Raw genomic sequence first — 16,712 nt, 5'->3', positions numbered from 1 at the left:
CACTTTGTTCCGTCACTATTTGACTGGCAGTCGTCTCATGCGTCAACGTGCGATTTTCAACCTGATACCCTCTATGCGCTTTCCTGGCTCAACAACAGACACCTCTGGCTCCCGTATCTTAACATCCGGTTGCGGCTTACCACAGACAACCTTGGTTTGCAATTGGGCGTTGTTTGACTCGTATATTTCCTGTGCTTTTTCCCATGATCTATAGCGGTTTTGTGCTTAATCGGAAAACGGTCCCATTCTTCAGCTGGGTTACCGGTGCGTAAGTAAACCATCCATAGGGGTAAAGGCATAAAGATCCAATGGGAATGAATGGGATCTTGCGCAGCGACACTTCCATCACAACTAGTCAGTTACCCCTGTGATGCCATCTCGGATGAAAGAACAGCGGATGCATAGTCACAAACATTCGAAGGCGCTGCCTCATGTGATAGGTTCGGAGAAGTGTGGCTGGTAAACACGCGTAAACCAGCAAATAACGTGACTGACTGACATCGGTTGATATCTAAATCGATCAGCGGTGTGATCTTGTGACCAGAACATTAGTTGAAATATGGTGGTATATAAAGTAGACCAGTAAATGCCTCTTTCATAGACTGAAATAAATAGCAATGTGAAATTCATGACCAGCTCTAAAAGGAGCATGTAGCATACACTAAATCTGGTAGCGCCGGCGCTGTAGTCGTATATTGTTCTCGTATAAACGAAGGTTAATAGTGACAACCTCGGCAGTGCACGATAGCCATTCATTTTGGGTAAGGAAAATGGTACTGGAGTCTGTTGTAGGGCCCCCTGGTATCGCTGTCCGTTTGTATTGACACTCCTAACAGTTCCATTCTCAAATAATTAGATTTATTTAGGTTGTTTCTAAAGATACTCATTTTCTATCGATATAATTGCTTGATATCAACTTGATAGATAACCTTTGGTTTACCGATAAGGCGTACATGACATTTCTTTGGAGGGGTTGAAAGGTGTGTAGTTTCCTCGACAAACACCGGGCTGGTAGTGCTATGTGTTCACCTGAGTGCTTGCGTTCAGTGAAGAGTAAAATATCATCACCTTCGAATGATAAGCAGAGACAAGTTATTTTTCCTGTGATAATTGAAAATAAATCACGTGCTCCTTTTAGTTTTGAATATCTCACAGTATATCTCAGCGAAAAACTGTTTTCAGACACAATATTCGTCGGTTTGTTTCGCACTGTACTCTGTTGCAATGTGGTTGAGTTTGTAGAGCAGGGTTTTCACTTGTACGAGGTTTTGTCAGAAAGGTGCGAAACTTCTGAGGTGCAGATACTTAGCTATCCACGTGAGCTTTTTGTCTGCTCCAATGGATTACGCCTCTGACACTGATAAGGATAAGGACACTGATAAGGATATCGAGAGTTGTCCGGGCTCATTCGTTAAGCAGGAAACACTGACATTGTTATCGTTGTGGGCTACATGAGTGCCCAAGTCGGTTGTCTGAGCCCCATGGAATCACAACTCGGCGATCTATTCGGAGTCGATGCTTGGCGCCTAGGCAACAGAGAGCGACTTCTCCAGTTACGTCCAAGCATGTCCTCATAGTTTTCGAACCGACTTTCGGAAGTTCGTCCAGATTCAGCATAGAAATTGAATTGAGCTCGCAACGATGTCTGTGAAGGGATATGGAGGTTTACTTGTTTTTGTCGTATTCGCTGCTCATCTGAGTTACAACTGGCTCCATTTGAGCTTCCTCAAACTGCTTCTATCTATAAGATTGCTTAAAGTTGCTTTGCCCACAATGACATTGTAGGTTGGGGTCATCTCCACCTGCTTTACTCTGCAACTCCAATGTTGGTCTTTCGCTTGCTGTCCCGACCAATGTGGTCTATCACGAGGCAGGGTTGCTTCAGACAACGCACACTGGAGAGCCTGAATTATCACTTTGGACAGGTCCGCACTTCTGGCTGGTTCGCCAGATGTCTCGACAGATTAGCCCCTCAGAGGATTTCCATTTCACTTAACGGCACGGTTCTTGATGCCTGCTCGACAATATTTTCGGATTACATTCAAGTAGTTGCGGAACACTTGGAATCCTTTTGAACACTCACTCTTCTGTCCTTGCGTGATTAGTCTTTTTCATTCACAGGAAAAAGGACAACTGACACAAGGGTGTTATCGACAGTGATCCTACGGGCATCACAATCACTTAAAACTAGTTCTGGATGCTGCCAACTTGCGATAGCCTTAGAATCCACCTATCTTGCCTATGAGTACAAGCGACAGATGTTCAGTGTTTGCCAACGGACCTGAGTTTTGAGTCAAGACTATCTGTTTATATCAGAATTGGTCTCACTTGTTTCACCTGCATATAAGCTAACTCACTTTTCAGCACACTGTATCAGAATTAGCTGGTAAATTGTCTGTGGAGTTTATCCTTGTTTATTCGTGATTGCCCATTTATTTACTGAATTCTTAGGGCGTACTAACCGAAACCGACCATGGATCTACTCCACTTCTAATGGATCTTTTCAGCGAGAGGTTTTGTTCCACCATCCAGGTTTTGCCCAATGCTAGCTCCCTTTTGGCGGGTGAAATCTTACCTTCACTCTCGTCTATGTTGCCTGCTTCATGTAAGTTGCAAACGACTTGTTTCATTTCTTGTCACTTTCGCTAGTCATTCTACCTACAATTACTGCTTCCAAGCAAATACTGAGGCTATATCATAACAAGAAACTTGTGCCCAAGTTTTCAGGGGAGGTTGTACGTTGTTGATTCCCTTACTTATATTGTCAATCTCCATCTGCTTCGTTTACTCACAACCCCGGAAATATCGGGATTCCATTTTAGTGGCTTGGATTACGACGAGTTTAGAGTACGTGGCAGCAAAAGTTTTCAAACAGCAACCGCACTTTTCCACGCGAGATAAATTTCACCTATTTATCTGCTTACATATAGTGTCGCTACTTTCTTTCTAGGCTACTTTTATTCATTTACTTGTTTTCCTCCTGATAGACCAGGTAGTTAGACCAGCTAACTCAATAAATGTCCGATGGTTAGTGTGACCGTTGTCATGCACGTGATTTCACTTTGATTTCGGTCCTGGTGCACCAGTTTCGCGACCAAAGTTACTGGGTTTATCATGTGATTCCGTTTCGCGATCTGCTCTCTCTCTTTTCTGAAGCCTTACGTCAACCATCGCCGTCAAGATTTGGTTGAGGAATCATGTCCAAGTTTGCGTCTGCACCCGTACACACTCATGACGCACCTTGGCCACTGAATACGGTAGTGTTTATAAGGAAAACCCTATTACTACTTATACTCCTCATTTTCCCCATTACTATCTTAAGTCTTCTCTTCTGCTCCGGTCAACCACAATCACGAACCCTTGCTTCATGGTTGACAGAGAAATTCCACTTTCGTGGAGAAGAACACGGATCGTTGAACTGTACACACACAATTACGGGATGTCGCGAGGTTGCCGCCTTCAGTTGCGTTAATCATCGACTAGTGAAAAGTCCATAACTAAGACATCTTCGTGTGGCCATTCGTCAGATTTATTTGGCCCGTCGATTCAACTTACCCGTACAGCACTCTTTTCGTGAGAACTCGAACACTCGCGCTTCATCTGATATGCAGTGTTTGTGCAGTCTGGCTGAATATGCAAATGAGAAAATAGCCTCCTACCTCTCTCTGTTAGTATTCTCAATTTTCTACCTCGTATCCATCATAGGTTTTAACAGATGCGCACCTGTTCTGGGCATGTTGTTCAGAATGGTTCTAGATAACCAAATAAACAAAAAGTATATATTACTGTGTTTGAACAAGTAGTGAAATGTCCGTGGAGGGAACGCTCAACGGAAAATCGATTTGTACAAACGACGCATAATAAGGTTTGTTTTCTCCACAAAGTTATCTGTGGATGACCAGGGAAGACCCTAACGTCTAACTGGGTGGACAGACATGGCAACAATTTGATAGATTGAAGTGTTAGATATAATCAAGATCGCTGAATGAACAAACAATAGTTCATCCGGTTTGGACCACTGAATCACACTCAGGACCTGGCTGTTCAACTGATTTTGTCACCCAGTTCACTCGATTGGTCCCAGTGGAGCAAAACCTCATGGAATCTATACCGTTTCGAATTCGGCTGAACTAATTAATTAAAACTTCAAAACCAGGAAAACCAATCGCTCTGCTTTTACGCTTGGTTCACTGATTGGTCCTCATCATGTGAAACAAACCACTGAGATGATTTTTGAATGTTTCCTTTCCAAGCATGTAAACACAGGATACTGGCGTGAAAATGGGACAGCCAGTGGGATCAAAAAACAGGAATTGTATTGCACTGCAATCACATCGGTTGACTTGCACCATTCCGATACGGCTGAATAATGCTCAAGCGTCGGTCGCGAGTTTGGAATGTGACTGGTGGCTATCTTAGTTGAAATGAAACAACAAACCGCATAGTCGCTGGATTAAGCGATGACATGTATATTTTGAAAACGAAAAACATGATTTAACTGCTGGATCAATAACTTGCTGATCTGGATAGCAGCATATATGAGCGGAACAAGTGTCTCCGCGCTGAGCAAGGCGGAGACACTGTGCTCGCATGCAGATACGAACCCTGATTTCCACTTCAACGAACAGAGCGAGGCGAGTCTGATCTGTAAGTGCACTGGACTCTAAACCGAAGCACACTACTAAATTACACAGAGCCAACGATTATCCAGAGAGCTTGTAGCCAAGAAAATGTCTGAACTTCCTGTTCAACCGTCTATCACAACCTTTTCAAAGAAGCCAGTCTACCTGAATTTACCCTATGAAGGCGATCTGTTGGCAGTTTGGTTCTCATCAGAGCTCATCAACAGTGCATGTTCTTGAGCATGCCTCCAGTGAGACGAGCGTGTTACCACTACTCTACCTGCGCACGCTGAATGCATCTGGATTGTCACGTGTGAACAAACGAACGTTGCATCGGTCGCATAATCAATCCGGACGAGCCGTTTCACGTTATCTTCCGAGTACCTGATAGATTGCCGATATCAATCCAACGACGTCGCTTGACTACAGTCGAAGCAGTCGTGATATGATTACAAGGTCAGGTATTTTGTTGTTAGAAACAGTTCTTACGGGCGCCGGTTCTGCTTTGGTCATGTGACAAAAATCGATTAAACCAGTCGCTAGGCTATTCTCCAGACCATCTCGTAGCACCCCCCTGGATGCCACTTGGGTCTCGCTGGCAGCCAACCGTCTTTTTCCGTGTCTTCTAACTGGGTGACCAATCTTAGTTGTTCATTTCATAACGGTTGAGCACTCAAACTACTAGCCGGGATACCGCGGATTCCAGACTCCCTGGAGTTTCATGTGAGTCGCGCTGCAACTGACTGATGATGATTATACTGACGTACAATGGTTCCATCTGTTTCAGTTTCGTTCACCAAAAATGAGAAGAACAAGGGGGGACAGCCAGGCGTTAAATGGTTCCGTTTGTCCGCTGTGGCATAGACTGAGTAGGCTACATTTTCGTGACAATAACTTTGATTCAGCATTATTGTTAGCTAGGTGAGACAGCCGTGTCTGTCAGGATCACTGACCACTGGTTTACATCATCGCGGGTTGATGACTGGTGAGTTGTGAGTTGAGTGGTAGGAAATTTTATGTTCCGTTACCAACTGTCCACCCCCGGACCACCTCTTACCGATGGATGAGCGTCCGAAAAAGATTCTAGGGAGAGAACGGTCCTCTGGATTACAAAGTATATAAGCTATGAAGTGTAACAGCTGGTCTATCGAAGGAGTTACGCCTCCTGAAAACCATGCGGCACATCTCGCCATGACCGATCCGGTTTTCCCACCAGACCCGCGCAACTTTTTGTAGACACCACTGGTCGGTCACGTGGGGCCTTCGAATGCCTGCGCGCGGCGGCCACATCTCTGATCAATAAAGTACGACATATCGAACCGCGGCAGTATGCACTCTACTCTTGTGTATGCTCTACCCTTGACCCTGCCTTGACGAATCGTATTGTACTTGGAAGACCTGATGTTACGTTCAAGTGAGACTTTTCCAGATGCTCTACCGACATCGTGATTAACCCCAAAAGAGTTGCTATACTGGTGAAGGAGAAGTTGTTTATTAGAAAACACCAACTAAGCAGTTGCAAGCTATTGGATAAGAAAGCAAACTTCTCATATGCACAGCTTTCAAAAGCTGAACATTCTCGCGCTTCTTCTTGAATTTTCATGATATTTATTCTACCGACATCGTGATTAACCCCAAAAGAGTTGCTATACTGGTGAAGGAGAAGTTGTTTATTAGAAAACACCAACTAAGCAGTTGCAAGCTATTGGATAAGAAAGCAAACTTCTCATATGCACAGCTTTCAAAAGCTGAACATTCTCGCGCTTCTTCTTGAATTTTCATGGATATTTATTGACTATTGCACAATTGTAAACGAACACAGTGAAGCAGTTTCACAGGTTCCGTACTGAACTTCACCTTCCATCAGACGTCTCAGTAGTAGTGTATGCCGTTGCACTGGTAATAGTAGAACACATACGAACAAGAAGCTGTCGATAAATTGCATCGCATAATGACGGAAACAGACCACTGAGCTAAGATACTACCTGGTATTCCAGTGTTTTCCTCTTTCTTGGTTTTCGGTGACGGATTGTCACATTCGGTAAAGAAAGCTTAAACAGCTGGTACCAGTGTACGGGTCGTGGGCTGAAAAGCCGTTAAACTGAACTATTCTTTTCTAGACTGTTTTCGAACTATCTATGCCCCCCCCAGACTGATGACAAGCACAGCTAGTTGTCTATCCAAACGCAGCTTTTTTGTTGAGGTTGCCTGAGTTCGGGTCCTAATTTTACCACCTACAAGACAAAAAGCTTCATTGGGTAATCTATTGATAGATGGACCTTTTTTGCATTCTATAGAGAACTAAATTCTATTCATATATGATGCGAACTCTCAAAAGTGAATGAATTTATATGTAGGATAGGTCTTCAAACCAGAATTCCTAGTTTCAAGTAAAGGATAACATCACATTCAATCACTCATTAAAACACCATACTGAAAACCAACTGAGCCTCGTGATTGGTACAGGCATTTGTTGTCCACATGACACTTGCTGAATCTATAGGCTTTGGAAAACAGTCGTATTACGCTTACGTAGTCGATCGTAACTCTTGGGTCATTGTACGCAAGTTAACAAACTACCCCCGCCAGTGGCACGTTTTCGTTCTGTTCGTCTAGTTCGCTAATCTTGCGGAGACAGTTGTAACCTTTCACTCGTTTGCGATGAAAAGTGGTGACTCTAGGATAGTGATAAGGTATTTTGTATTATGGATTTAGTGCTCCTTGCTGCGTCCCACGGAGTACTCCAAACGCGTCACCCCACCCGGAGTTTCTTTATGTGGTAGCTAATTTCACATGTTCGATGGTGAAAATTGTGGTTAGGTCACACAACGTGAAACTCCACCGCAACGTCGGTTTGCATGACTGATTTAAGCAAATAATGGACACGTTTGGTACGGCAACAGGACAGTTTCAAGGTGGTCCGTTACTAGCTTGTAATTTACTTCTGTCGGTAATCGATCTACCTTGTGTTTCAATACTAAGATTGTTTTTTCTACTTGTTAGGTGTTTGTTTCCATCGTCTCCCCCCCCCACGTTTTTTTGTTTCCTTCTCATAACAGTACCGGAAACCACAGCTTTCTACGGCTCCCCACGACTTTTGATCCTGCTTTTGCGCGTGTTGATCCGCTTTGCGCCTGAAGCTCGTCCAATTGCTTCCATGAGCGATGTGGATGAGATTGTTCACCATCCCGACGATGTCGACCTTTGGACACGTTGCGCAACGCAGTTATCATCAAGATTATTTTTAGCCGTTCAGAACTGCAGTTCTAAACAACTAGAGGTAAGTTGCACTCGCCGCCCAACGGGCCTCCCATTGTGTTGAAGTGACCTTCCGTCTGAAACGACGTCCGAAGCCGGCCTACTAAGTTCAAACCGAATAATTTTTATGAGTGGTGTGGATTCAAGGTGTGCTTTGTTAAATTGTCGATTCTAGAAAAGGGTAGCCATGGTAGGAATAAAGTCCCCCGTGTTTCACCAAAAAAGCTAGAAAGAATTGGGGTGAAATTTGCCTCTCCCAAAAACACCACCTTGAATGGACCGTTAAAAAGCTGTGCGTTCCAATCCCACCATTCTAAGAAGGTTCCGCGGAACCAGCTAAAAACAGTTCTCCTTGGAAGGATACTATCAGTGAAGCATATCTTCTTTTAAAAATTCAGCAAAGCTTCCCTGAACTTTGGTTTATGAAGGTTTCTGTTTAGGTGAATACCTCTGTGAAAGTGTCACCATCCTGCAGGTACCGTTTTGTCCATGTCGCCAAAGCTCACTTCCTTGGCATGGTGAACAATGTTATTGATTCGCCCTTCGTATCCCTTCAATATTTTGCGACTATTACGGATGCATTCGATGTCATTTGTTCGTTAAATGACGCAAATTGACAGCCTGACTCGTGCATGCCATCCTCCATCTCCACACATCCTAATCCAAAACCGCTTAGATGCGAAAGGTGGTTGTTATATCTGCTAATTCGCCAACCGGTTGTATCTTACTGCTGTTCCCGATCCAGTGTCTAGTGCTGGAAAAAAGACTCACCTAAGGGAACACAACAGCTTTATTCAGAACAAGCGAGTGCGAGAGCGTGAGTGCGAAAAATACAACGGCCTCTAGCTATTTTATTAAAGGAACACTGTATGAACTTAGTTCAACGCTAACTGACACTGTCTGACTTTGATACAAGGTTGTGACGCGCTGCATATTAAGGGGTCGTTGTCTGTGTGGTCAGCATCTAGTGTAGCTGAGGGTCTCAGTAGATTCCGGGCATTCAGTGGTTGCTTTTGGGAATCTGACCTTCCTGATAGTGGTCCAACACCTCTACTTTAGGTCCTAATCACTCAAAAACTGTACTAAAGGTGCGATTGTATCGCCATCGTTCGATTTGCAGGCCGTACGCACCTCTTACTTTGTGATACTGATATCCTCGTTTTGATTACCGCATCCATGGGCAGTCTATGGTGTGTCGTTTTTCGACACCCGTGAGCACTCTGAGAGCTTCGCTATGCGAGCTTTGCTATCTTTCTTATCCTTTAGATATTCTCGCGTTGAAATAATGATACCGTGCGTCGACATGTGATATTAGATCTTGGTAGCCTCTCTTCGACGAGGCTACTCCCTTCGCTTTGCTACTCAGAAAAGATCTCACCTTCAGTATTCACTCTCTTTCAGCGGGACCGTCAACTACTGATAAGAGACGCACTTGCTATTTTACCGGCACGGGTGTCATGTTCAGGTGAGTTTAGCCCGCACTTTTTTGTTAATTTGAAAAAATGACCCCAGTAAAACCTCTCAGGTAGGGATACATATGTTGATAAACACAGTGTCTAGTAATTCAGAATGCCCTTCCTACAAACGTTTTGTGGACATACGCCCGATACCCAGTAACAATTCCTGAAGTTAACCTTAGTGTACATGACATGTTAAAGAGGACAAAACAAAAGAAACGAATCGTTCAGAGGCCTCTCGTTTTCAAAGAATTGAACAGTTGCCGCATATTTGCTGCATTATGCTCAGTGACAGTTCTGCGTCATCGTCGTATTCCCTCTGGAAACTTTTTAATCTCAGTGACTCTTGGTGACTTGCTTTCCTGATATCTACACGCCCTTCAGCGTAAGCTTTCGAAAAATTGCACACCATTGCGTGAGATCCAGTCAAACGTATCGCGGCCATACTACCCAGTAAAACGACGGCGGATACTGCGTTTCCCTCGCCGCTTAACAGCTGACCGCCATCTTGTGCAGAAACCTGCTCGAAATTGTAGCTGTTGTTGCGCGCGTATGTAGAAGATGTTTTCTTGGTTTCCATGTTTGGACTTCCATACTTATCTACAGTCTAGCGTCATTTGCTGAGCTCTACGCTTCCACGATACATGGTTCCACTCATCCTGCAAGCATATTGCGGCCCTTGAATTTATTGATCCGCATTCGCTTTGCATTATTTGATATTGATGAACTACCTGTTTTCATTCTAAAAATTTACCGTTACCATACAGGTTTAAATGTTTGCAATTCTGATTTTTGCAATCCTTTGCTTATTAGGTTAGTAGCTGATCCCAGGACAAACACAGGGGTCGGTGTTTAGGCCCTGACTATTGGTACATCTCTGATCTCAGCTCCACTAGCTTCGGCTTCAGATTAATGTTGGTCAGGAAAGTTACCATATTTCCGATAGAAAAAATCATCCCTAGGCGGAACCGAGACAGCGCTCTGTGCATGTCCCTGAAGCGCCCAAGCACCTACAAAAGACTCGGTGACAAACATCTTCGGTTTGTGTTCAGAAGCCCACTGTTGGGTGCATATTCTTATGAGTCTATAGATGGGGACAGCTAACTGCAGTAAGCTCAGTATGGTTAGGATTGTTGGAACTTGGCCGAGTAATGCTGCTTGTTGTCGCGACTTCTGCAGTGCGATTAACTCGCACTTTGACAGGATATAGCACCGCTCATCCTTCAATCACGTGATCCGCATCACGTGGTCACACGTGTTGACCAGCCCCTCGGATGGAAGTTTCACTCACTGGGTGAATTTTCTTCAAACTACCAACAACCTATGAGTAACTCAGTGGAAGGATAAAATCTACCTGATGAGTGAAACTGAAAAGTCGTTGCTCGAGGAGCCAGTCAACACGTGCAACCGCGCGATGCGGATCGCGTGATTGAAAGATGAGCGGCGAGGTAATCACATTACTGTTCAGTCGCTCATGGCCGAGTGCTTAAGTGTTCAAACCACTAGTCATGAGGTCGCGAGTTCGAGATTCTCCGGAGTTTCGCGAGATGCGCAGTGCTGATGATTCCCAATAGAGATGAAACAGCTGTACAGTGCTTCTCGGCTTTTCAGCATAGTTTGGCTTCACTTACAGGACGAAATCTATACCAAAATCCCCAGATCCTATCACACTGCCAACAGAGTTAGACGTTGTTTTTCATGAGACGCAGGATACTCCTTGAGAAAGCTTATCCTATATTTGTGGCTCGCTTGTCAGTAATGAATCCCCAATCATTCACTCGTTCCGTCTTTCACTTGCCCAGCTTTGAGTGATGCCATTATCGACATTCTTCACGCCGGTCTGCTAGGTCGTGGTAGTTCATCGACCTCCCTCCAGCTCTCCCCTAGTCATTTGGAAAAAATCATCACAATCATTCGTGATGAATTGACGAACTCTACGAATGTTGTTTGCGTGGGGTGTCGGAAGGCTTCCTTCAGTTCAGTAAGTATTTTTTAGACTTCCACACAGTCTATAGTATCCTTAACCTCCACAGTCTCAGCTAACATTCAGAGCATCTTAACAGGAAATACACCTTAATTTATGGTGGTAAAATTGAACGGTAATTGGGAGGTAGGTGGTCCAAATGCCAATCAGAATAAGCCAGAATGTGTGGCATAACACGCCGGATCGGTTATTACATATGCATGATTGGCATTATTTCCGCTTCCTGTCTGAACCTTCTATTATTCCCATAATGTCACTATGATGAGCAAGCAGCGGTTCGCACCATAAGCCCACTCATTGAGATCATTGTATCGTATGGATCACTGGTTTGACCAGAGCTTCTTTGTAGCGTTTATGTATTTCATGGGAACGCCCGACGCAAATTTTCCCAGACTGTGGTTTATCGACTGGTAGAACACCCTGAACTGTGCACCTTCAGCTTGCTGCCCACTGTCAAATTTGCTGTTGAAATGGAGAGTGCAATCATCCCAGACTTTCTGTACACAAAGAAAACGTCACTTGTCTGTAATAAAACTTCGGTTGGATAGGAGAATAGACGACTCCCATCTTTTACACTGATAACGCGAACCAAGTAGAAATCCCAATGAAATTGCGCTACATGTCGGCACTAAGAGCTATTTATTTGTCAGCTCTATTTAGTCTGTTGACAACAAGATATATCACGCTTTCAATTGTGCCCGATGTCCGCTGAGAGTAAGCGGGGCAAATGGAGTCGTCCCTAATTGGTGGCTTCGTCACGAAAACTGAATTGCCGTTTGGATATAATACGCCACTCGTAAGGTTGCTGGAAATTCTATGACAACCCATGACCGGTTTTGCCCCTCTTTGGACCCATCAGGTAGGCGCAGTCCCGCGTTTCCCTCAACCTCATGTTCTATTTGAAGCCAAATTGCATGAAATTAGCGAAATACGCTCATTTGCAAACAAATTTGGCATTGCGGGAGACTCACCTGGAATCCAGCTGAATCTCTCGTTTATGACATTGATGATGTTTTGTTTATGATGTCTATACATGCATCGCGATATCTTGAATGTCGTATCAACTAAAACATAAGGCGACCTGTTGCAACACATTTAGTTACTTGAAAATATCATAAACGAGAGATTCAGCTGGGTTCCAGGTGAGTCTCCCGCAATGCAAAACTTGTTTGCAAATGAGTGTTTTCCGCTAATTTCGTATATTGCCGTTTGATTTAATGAAAGCGACGTCGCGTCATTGTGGTCATAGTTAGATTCCGACCCGTCAGGACACAGGACAACAGACCAATTAATGGAACCGTCCGACTGAACAACCAGTCGTTATCGAAGGTCAGCCCTGGCTAGCAGCACATGTATTAACACGCACACCACTAGTCGACACACGAGTGTCAGTGGTCGTAGTGCTCTCGAAAAAACCCTGCGTTTTCCCGCTGTCAGTTCTATAAAGCGTTATTTACCGAAGCCTGTGAACCGCAACACTCCGAAGCAATGATTCCCCTGAGGTTCACATCCACTGCGGGATAGGACAAGAAAGTCCGTGGGAAATCGACCATTGCTGTTACAACCCGTTCTCCGGGCCCTAGTTACTCACAAAATCACCACACTAATTGAAGTTAGAGTAATGTTAACATCCTTTTTTCGATAGGTTTCCATTCAGTGAATGGAGAACAGTTCTGTGAAAACAAACAAGTAGTCCTTCGAATAGCAGCCAAAGAAGGGCGATTTTGACAATATTCATACATGATTATCAGTCGTCTTTGAGATCCGGAAGTTAAACCAAATTACTACAGCCATCTTCTGCACTGTCTTCCAACTGCTCAACCTTCAGCTCCCAATTCCTACTCGAACGAGATCACCACACCTTTGCACAGCGCCGAAAGTTGGGCCTGTGGCATGGCTCTACCAGGTCCGCTCTACCCTGGATATTAACCAAAACGGACACTGATTGAATCTCAGAGAAACATTCCCATTAGTCCCGAATGTAATTTGGCCTGAGTTATCCGGTGTCAAGTCTTAGCAGGTGTGCGCGACGACCACGAAGCTTGTTGGAAACGGAAACGGAAAGAACTGACAGAGGAGCAGAGAGCGGGATTGTCCAATGACGATTTTAGTTTATCCATGTGACCGGTATGCGAAAACCGGATCAAATTGGTGCAGCCATCTTCAACAAAGAAGGACACGTCGATCTCTTTGAACAACAACTCTCGTGGCCACTCGCTGCCACTTATTTGAATCTTGCAACTGAAGCAGAACCCTAGACGATTAACCTGGAACCCCCTACTGCTTCTGGGGTTTCTCGCTGCATATGCGCCCTGAAACGCCACTGATACCCTGGTCCACATGACCCCCCAGCCGCATTGTTCAGAGATAGTAGTGAAGTCCACAGACTGCATCTGGGTAATGAAGGCTGTCTCAGATATCTGGGGGGATCTGCGGTAGTTCCCATTTCAAAAACCGGGGCCCGTGGTGTGTGCAGTAAATTCAGGGGATTGCCTTGACCCCAGTCGTAACAAGACTTTTGTCTTTTGTCGTCTTATGGTGACTCGTGAAACATGGACTTGAAAACAGTGAGCGGGATTCCGGCCTGATAGTTTTCGCGTTGACCAAATCTTCACACTCTATCAGTTCCCAGAACAAAGTCCTGTATCTAAGTGACCAGCAGTTTTAGTAATCGACTCGATTAACCTGTACTTTTTATGGTTGCCATGAAATAAATGCCGGAGAAGTTCGGATATAATGAGTTCTCCGTATCCCCATACTTCCGGGCGTGAGAGTATACGGCGAGTCCCTCAAAAGCTTCCGTACACAAAGCTGTATCAGACAAGGGTTCCCAGTCTCTCCATTTCTATTTCATTTAATGATAAACGAGATAATGAGGTAAACACTGATAGGTCTTCATAACCCTGGTGTTCAAATAGTTTCTGACGAAAACCTTATCGATCTGGAATATACGAACTACATCGTTCTCGTCTTCAGAGAGGAGACAACGCTAGTATTTCTGACCAAAGTCTTTTGGCCTGCGCTACGCACCTACAAAGTGTAAGGTTTTTTCGTGGACATGTTGTCACTGAACATGCCACGGAATCTCAATGGACACGTGCATCAGAATACACTACAAACTGTTCTGCTGTACGATTGTGAGACATATCTTCTTCGAAAACCATTGGTTCAGAACCATAAATCATGTAGGCTAGTGTCGGAGTATCCGACACTGAAAAGTGAGCGTTCGGTTGTGCGACGAGGAATTTAATCGATGAATGTGTCCAGCTCCGAAACTGATCATGTATTGTGAATGCTGAACTATTGTTTGCCGGAACGAGTGCTGTTTTCCATGCCCAATTTAAAGTGGCGCAACCAAAGAGGTAACCAGTCGGTGACTTGTTGGTACGAAAGAGAATATGAAAAGTCTGGGTACTGTCTATGCTACTCGCCCTCCATGATGGGGTCTGCGTTGCCCCCATTGTGTCTGTTGGGAGACGCTGCAGCTAATGATGTCAATGACGTACTTGTCATTTCTTTCCAGGTTATCTGAATGAGTGTCTGGAGTTGGAAGCACCTCCTTCCTAGCTAGCGTTTCGGTCGCTGAGTTGCATTGAGTATCTTGAACAACAAAATGCAGTCGAAACCCAATGTACAGCGCTTCGTGTTTGACATGTGCCAGTAATACCTAATGCCTTATGGATGCATCATTCCAACTGACCTTCGATGGACGACGAAACCGGATTGGTTGTTGGGCCCCACGACAAAAAGACGGTAGATAAGCCACAGCTGATGGTAGCAAATTGAAATATCCTGCGAGTGTGTCGGCGTTGACCGGCGAAGCATTCAGGGTGTGAACTTGTCGGTCGAGAAAATATTGTTCCAGCCGTTTGGGTGGCACAAGACAGACATAACTTTTTATCCAGGGTAAGGAAACCCCTTCGTGGTGAAATATCTGCTTTCAAACTCACTTAGTAGGAGGACTATTGTGTAACCTTTTGGTGTGAAAATGTAAACCTCAAACGGGGAGTAAGGCCTTAGTGGATGAAGATTTGCTCTAATGCAAATTATTCGTGCTCTTTGTGTTATTTTCAAACGATTCTCACTTTTCTCATGTTACTACCTCACACCCGTTACTTCTCAGGTTGCAATAAAGCTTTTACAGTTGGTCACAAACTGGGCGCTGTTGTGTGACCCTCTTTCTCCATCAAATTTCATCACTTGGCCAGCGTTCAGTTCAAAGACTTCACAATTCTCACCTTCTCCGGTGATCGCCCCTGATTCAGCACGCGTCTTTCGTCATTTTTATTTCGCTTCTTCATGGCTGTCCAATTTTGAACCCTTTCTGATTAACGTACCTGGCGAAGTCAGCAATGGTTCACTTGCAACGGCAGCAACGCCTCTGACGAATCCCCTCCGGCCGGGTATTTTAGCTTCTTTCTGGTTCCAGCCTCCATATACAACCAATTTTAAGGTATTTCCATTTAATGTCATTTTCCCCTAATGTACCACGCAGGTTGGTCTTCCCAGTAACTGGAAACCTATCAATTGCTTTCATAAATCCGCGGTCGCCAACCACAGCGATCCTTATCCACATGAACAACTTCCTGTGCAAATTACTGTGTTCATCCTTAGCCCTGAATGTCCAGATCTAAAACTCCATACATCCAAATGATGGGGTTTTAATCCCTTGCCCATGCACTCTTGCGTTGCTTTGCTGTGACGTTGTATCATGTGCATCCGTACTTAACTGCCCTCTTATCCTGATTATGTCACAGACAAAGTGTCTCTTCACTAGACCGGAAAAGGCAAGCTCATGCTTAACGTCCGATGGTTCCTAACATATACGGAATATTTATACCCTGTTTACTGACCGCTCAGCGAAGACCAAGAATATATCCATATAACCTCTCCACATTTGCTTATTTCTTCTAGGCTACTCCTTCCGTTGGTGACTTGGATTTTGTTAATATGGCTGAACTTGGTGAGCTGATACATCTTTTCACTCTGGAGTCAGTTTCCACTTGTCAACTCCATTTCTCACAAAACATTGGATTGTGTTCTCCAGACTGGGCGTTTCAGGTAAGCCTAATAGTGTAACCAACCCACAGCCTTTAATAAAGGCTTCTGAAATTTTTAAAAAGCGCCCACATAGAGTTAACTCTGTTATGACAACCATTTTGACAGTTTCTAAAAATTTCCCCTGCAAACATCTCAGTGTGGTCGAAAGTGAGTATCTTGGGGAACGAGTAAATTCACTCGTTGCATCTCAGGAAATTCTCCCAATAGATTTGGTGCTATTTAATCCCTTCCGAAATAAAAGAGAGCTTTCAGGTGACTACTTGTGCTTCTCTAAAAGCCAGTTGACCCTAGTGGAAAACCAGTAGTCTACATTCAAGGCATTTGTCCTAA

At 44.4% G+C, this 16,712-nt stretch overlaps 2 protein-coding genes across 2 annotated transcripts in view; both read left to right on the top strand.

The window, feature by feature from the left end:
* The window catches only part of T265_11671 (hypothetical protein), a gene marked incomplete at both ends in the record, with an annotated part of 28,672 nt that extends 15,093 nt beyond the window's left edge, over positions 1-13,579 (top strand). Inside the window, 6 exons of the mRNA XM_009178385.1 lie at positions 2,452-2,605; positions 7,682-7,902; positions 9,282-9,345; positions 11,140-11,318; positions 13,084-13,227; positions 13,433-13,579. Coding sequence (XP_009176649.1) covers positions 2,452-2,605; positions 7,682-7,902; positions 9,282-9,345; positions 11,140-11,318; positions 13,084-13,227; positions 13,433-13,579 — 909 coding nt within the window. The remainder of the gene's footprint in view (positions 1-2,451; positions 2,606-7,681; positions 7,903-9,281; positions 9,346-11,139; positions 11,319-13,083; positions 13,228-13,432) is intronic.
* Positions 13,580-14,613: 1,034 nt separating this feature from the next.
* T265_11670 (hypothetical protein) overlaps positions 14,614-16,712 on the top strand; it is a gene marked incomplete at both ends in the record, with an annotated part of 105,211 nt that continues 103,112 nt past the window's right edge. Inside the window, 3 exons of the mRNA XM_009178384.1 lie at positions 14,614-14,694; positions 15,445-15,774; positions 16,236-16,382. Coding sequence (XP_009176648.1) covers positions 14,614-14,694; positions 15,445-15,774; positions 16,236-16,382 — 558 coding nt within the window. The remainder of the gene's footprint in view (positions 14,695-15,444; positions 15,775-16,235; positions 16,383-16,712) is intronic.

Source organism: Opisthorchis viverrini (assembly GCF_000715545.1).
Source record: "Opisthorchis viverrini unplaced genomic scaffold opera_v5_545, whole genome shotgun sequence".
Taxonomy (NCBI): Eukaryota; Metazoa; Platyhelminthes; class Trematoda; order Opisthorchiida; family Opisthorchiidae; genus Opisthorchis; species Opisthorchis viverrini.
The sequence above is the reverse complement of the archived record's forward strand: the minus strand, read 5'-3'. Positions and strand labels throughout refer to the sequence as shown.